Source organism: Solanum dulcamara, chromosome 2 (genome assembly GCF_947179165.1).
Source record: "Solanum dulcamara chromosome 2, daSolDulc1.2, whole genome shotgun sequence".
NCBI classification, from domain to species: Eukaryota; Viridiplantae; Streptophyta; class Magnoliopsida; order Solanales; family Solanaceae; genus Solanum; species Solanum dulcamara.
In genome coordinates, this window is record NC_077238.1 from 68666768 (window position 1) to 68672784 (window position 6017).

A 6017-nucleotide genomic window follows, 5' to 3' on the forward strand; every position below is an offset into this window, starting at 1 on the left:
GATTGATAATATAAACCCAACGTACCAAATTATAAGAATTAACAAACTGAGGTGTAACACGTTAATAATAAACATAATTTATATATAAATTAATAATTACTAGTGAATTAGTTTAATGAACTTAGAATTCAAAATGTTTATGGCAGAATATACTTATTAACCTTAAATAAATATTATACATAAGTATTAAAACAAATATAAAATAAATAAAATTATAAAATATTAATATAATATTATTCATTATGTATAGATAATTTATTTATTGGCAAAAATAATACAATCATTATATATTATTAATTTCTAAAACATCAACAAGAATAAACAATTAGTATAATGACATTAAATAAGGCGAATATTAATTTTAGTAACAATATGATATTAAGATTAAATAATAGCACACTAATAGTAATTAATTACAACATTGTAAAATAGCATAATGTAATAGACAATATATAATTATCGTAAAAATGTGGCCCTGATTTTTTTAAAATACATAAACGTAAAAACACAATAATTTAAAGTACATAAAAATGACAACATATTGAAAAACATGAAATTAAACATCAATTAAGATCCTTAAAAAACATTTCAACCTCCAAATGAGTAATATCATTGATGTCATTAAAATCATCATCCCTTAAAGCTAGATTTGCTTCAATATTATCGTTATTCAAAGGCCTTGCCTCAACATTATTTTCGAACGTCAAGTGTGACTCTATCCGAGCATTAGAAGAAGAGGCATCACCTCTATTTGTCTTTCTTTTGAAAGAATTTTGATAAAGCCTTACAAAATGCTCAGGCGTTCGACATTCATTTTTTCAGTGGACTTTCATGCCACAACGATGACAATTACTTCTTGAAGGGCCATTTTGAGAACTGATATTGTTCTCCCTTTTATGTTGACCACCACCACGACGATTATTAAATCGTCTTCTGTCATTGCCACATCCACGCACATTATTGTGGCCATAATTTTTTTTTTGTCTTCTTTTAGACTGGCCATGTGCTTTTACCATATTTACTTCCGGTAACGGAGTAGTTCCTGTGGGACGGGCTTCATGATTTTTCATTAAAAGGGCATTATGTTGCTCAGCCACCAGAAGGCATGAGATCAATTCAGAATATTTTTTAAAACCCTTTTCACGGTATTGTTGCTGTAATATTACATTAGAGGCATGAAAAGTAGTTAGTGTCTTTTCTAACATATCCTCATTATTTATAGTTTCCCCACATAATTTTAATTGGGAAGTTATTCTAAATACAGCAGAATTATACTCAATTACAGTTTTAAAATCTTGAAATCGTAAATGCATCCACTCATAATGAGCCCTTGTCAATACCGTTGCCCTGAGGTGGTCATACCTCCCTTTTAAGTCTTTCCACAATTCAAGTGGATCTTTCACTGTCAAGTATTCCATTTTCAGGTTTTCATCTAGATGATGACGAAGGAAAATCATAGCCTTTGCTTTATCCTAACTAGACGCTGTATTTCCTTCAATTATAGCATCACCAAGACCCTTAGCGGTAAGGTGAATTTCAGCATCAAGTACCCATGACAAATAATTTTTGCCAGAAATATCAAGTGCCACAAATTCCAATTTTGACAAGTTTGACATGATGAAAATTAATTTGAAAGTAACAAAGACAACTTAAAAATTAAATTTGTTTAGTAGATATACCTGATATAGAAGTTAATTTTCTGAAAAAGTAGAGCTTCGTGCTGATAACGTGTTATGAAATACAATAAAATAAGGAGGCTAGAGTAAAAGATAAGAAAGGAGAACAAAAGAGAACAAGGGAGAAAGTTTTCTATGTATATGTAGTATCTATCTCTCATCTTTACATTGAAGAAGGCTATTTATAGCCATATGTAAATGGAAGAAAAAAAACATTAGTGGGTAAGTTGACCACTAAAAAAGATAGAGGATCATCTACTAATCCAAAGTGGACAACCATAAATTTGGTTGATAACATCTAGTCAATTTTAAAGTACTAAATATTAAGAATTCTTATCTATTACAAATAATAAAAGGGATGGGAAGTTTCGTGCTAATAACTAATAAGTTTCCTACATATTCTTCTATTAAATCCTTTTTTTTAACCTATATATAAAACTCCCTAAACGTAAAAGAAGTACAAAGCGTCCAAAACTTCCGTAAAAATTTGCAAAAGAATTGATATATAAAAGTTTTATTAAAAATATACTCCTAAATCTATAAGAACTTAATTTTCAAAAGGCACATGTCTTAAAAGAATTTTGTTATAGTTGAATCAAAATTAAAGTAATTAACTTATACGAGGAAATTTTTAAAGTAAATTCAAAGCTACTTTCTACCGAATTTAAAACAAAAGATATAAAATATAGGTAAATTATTATTTAATTCAATACTAAATCTTTAATCTATTAAAATTAAATAATAATTAGAGAAAAACACAATTTTATCTATTGCATAATCTTTTAATAAAGGGTAAAAGTTCAATCAACTTTTCTAAGGACCTTCGTGTTTTTTACTTAGTGTGTGTGTATATATAGATTCTCTTCTTTCTTTCATCTTTTTTTATATTTTATAAATTTTCATGTACCCAGGAGCGGAGCAAGTGTGTTGGTTACGAGTTTAGTCAAATTCAATAAATTTTGGAGTTATTTAGGGTCCGATTGACCATGCAATATGAAATCATAATTTGAAATCATGATATAAAATAATGAGATGAAGTTGAAGTTTTATTTGTACATATAATTTGGACTTTTTGCCACGATCCAAACTGGTACATGAGTGACATCCACACTTAATCTCCTAGGTGGGAGAACCAACGATACAAACCCAAACTTATATTAATGATTCAACTTATAAACCACGACAATAATGCGGAAGCTCAACCTTATTAAAGTCAGAAATAACAAAAGTCACTAAAATCTATTACGTAACATTCCCCAAAATCTGAAAGTCATCACATAAAAGACATCTAAATTCTAAAACTAAGTCTGGAAATGTCAAACACCAGAATAAATAAATAACAAAATATGTCCGAAAACTAAGGACAACATGCCATGACCGAGAGAATCCATCACGAGTTAGAAGGATAGATCACCCTGAAATCTTATGAACTGAAGACTGACTAGAGCTGAGGTCGAGTCGAAGTCAGTGGAACACTCGCTGCACTCCACAAAATAAACAAAGAAAAAGAAATACAAGTAGGGGTTAGTACAGGACAACATGTACTGAGTAGGTATCATCGACCGATTCAAAATAGAAATCAATATGCATAAAGTAATAGAGGGAAATAAACCATAGCACTTAACAGGTGGCAACCAACAAGATCAAGATCAAGATCAAGTGACAACACAATGAACAATTACATAACCAGTCAACAATATGAAGATCACACATGAGGACTCAGGCTTCCATATCACGCTATTTAGGGAAATAAATTATTGGAGATTGGGTAGCATTAAGTTATTTTATGTTATTTTCCTTTAATATTACCGTGTCGGAATGTGACATCCGATCCAAATATATCGTGTCAAAATATGACATCCGATCCAAATATACCATGCCGAAATGTGACACCCGATCCAAATATACTGTGTTGGAATGTGACACCCGATCCAAATATAATTAATTTATCATTCTTTATTATTACATTCCACTTTATTAACAATATTTTATCAAGCCTTCTTTATTCAAGGCACCATTTTTCATAGGGCAAGTTCAAAATTATGGATTTCACGGTCTTGGAATTTTAGACCAATCACAACAACATACCGACCATTCAAACCACAATAATTAAATGCATAGTAAACTTCACACATTACTCAATGTCTATCAATCTCTATTAAGAGACTATCTATGATATAGAATAAAACCATAACCTACCTCAATCGAAGAATTGAATCGACCAAGCTAATTCACCAATTCTTTTCCTTTCTTCAATGCCTCACGTTTCCAATCTATAAAGTATACAATATTCGTAAGCAATGAATCCGTAACACTAGTATTATATATATGTCAAGCCTATACCCAAAAACTCATCCTAAATCTATAATTAATTAATTACCTAAATCTCAAGCCTAGGATTAACTCTAAATCCCTTCAATACCATAGATATGGTGATAATCATATAATAAAGTACACCTAAGATTTAATTTTCTATCTTAATATACCAAACTTAAATCATAATGTAACAATAATAAGAAAAGTAAGACAAATTACGAAGCCCTGACGGAAAGACAAAATCAAAATGGACAAGGACCCACGTGAATAGCATCTTTCAATTCAATTTTCCTCCTTCTTTCTGTTCAACACATGATGACATTATATATATATATATATTCATTTATCAATCTTTACATTATACATTGATAACAATAGTACCCTATGCTCTTATATAAAACTTGCAAAAAATTACCTTACCTGGCTCACTCGAGTTTCTCCTCATTTTTGTTTCTGCCATAGTGAGTCTCTCGTCCTCTTGTTCTCTTTTTCTTATTTTACTTTTCTTTCTCAAATTAATTAAGTACTAAAAGTGATAGCCCTACTAACTATTTTAATAAATATGGAATAAGTGGTACAAGGTATTAAATATATTATCACTTTATCCCATTAATTAAATAAGTTATCTAAATTCACCCCTGAATTAAATAACCATAGTTATCGAATAGTCTAAAATACCCATTAAAATTTACATGATGAGTCTTTTATGAAATAAAAAGCTCTAATACTCAAAATGACCTTATAGGTCGTCACAATAAATACAAATTTACCCACCGTTCGTCCCCGAATGATCAAAAGAAGAGCGAGGGTACAAAAGGGTACCTGACTCGACAAACAAATGTGGATATCTTCCACGCATATCAGCCTCAATCTCCCAAGTGGACTCCTCAACAGGACGATTCCTCTACTGAACCTTCACAGACGCAATCTTCTTTGACCTCAACTTGCGGACCTCCCTATCAAGAATAGCTACAGGATCCTCCTCATAAGATAAATTTTCATCAAGCAAGACCGAATTCCAGCAAATTATATAGTTTCTATCATCATGATATTTCTTTAGCATAGACATATGAAATATTGGGTGCACTCCAGACAACCCTGGAGGTAAAGCCAATTCGTAGGCCACCTCTCCAACACTCTTAAGAACTTTAAACGACCCAATATACCTCGGACTGAGCTTACCTCGCTTACCGAATCTCACCACACTCTTCGTGGGTGAAACCTTCAACAACACTTGCTCTTCCTCCATAAACTCTATGTCTCTGACCTTTCAGTCTGCATACTCTTTCTGCCTGCTCTGAGCTACTAGAAGCTTCTCTTGAATGAATTTCACCTTTCTAATAATTCCCTCAAAAGATCAATTCCCCAAGGTCTTACCTCAAACGCATCAAACTAACCAATAGGAGACCTACATCTTCTCTCATACAATGCCTCAAATGGAGCCATATCAATATTCGAGTGATAATTATTATTATACGAAAACTCTGCCAAGGGTAGAAACTGATCCCAATGACCACCAAAATCTATCACGCATGCACGAAGCATATCCTCCAGCACTTGAATTGTTCTCTTAGATTGCCCATCGGTCTGAGGGTGAAATGCAGTACTAAGATCCAATCTAGTACCTAACTCAGCATGCAAGGTCCTCTAAAAGTTAGAAGTAAATTGCGTACCTCTATCTGATATGATAGAAATCAGAACTCCATGTAATCGAACAATCTCGCGGATATAAAGTTTGGCTAACTTCTCAGCATCATAAGTCACCTTGACTGGAATGAAGTGAGCAGACTTAGTTAACCTATCAACAACCACCCATATAGAATCAAACTTACCCAATGTCTTTGGAAGGCCGACTACAAAATCCATTGCAATCCTTTCCCACTTCCATTCAGTTATGGGCATTCTTTGAAGTATCTCTTCAAGCCTTTGATGCTCATATTTTATTTGCTGACAATATGGACAATGGAAAACAAAATCAATAATGTCACGCTTCATTTTGCTCCACCAATAATGCTGTCTCAGATC

The 6017-nt window shown here is 32.1% G+C and overlaps 1 protein-coding gene across 1 annotated transcript; it reads right to left on the reverse strand.

Moving 5' to 3' along the window:
* Window positions 1-4896: 4896 nt before the first annotated feature.
* Window positions 4897-5241, reverse strand: LOC129872475 (uncharacterized). The gene has a single exon (XM_055947460.1). It carries the CDS (start codon window positions 5239-5241, stop codon window positions 4897-4899), a length of 345 nt encoding a protein of 114 aa, XP_055803435.1.
* Window positions 5242-6017: the final 776 nt, after the last annotated feature.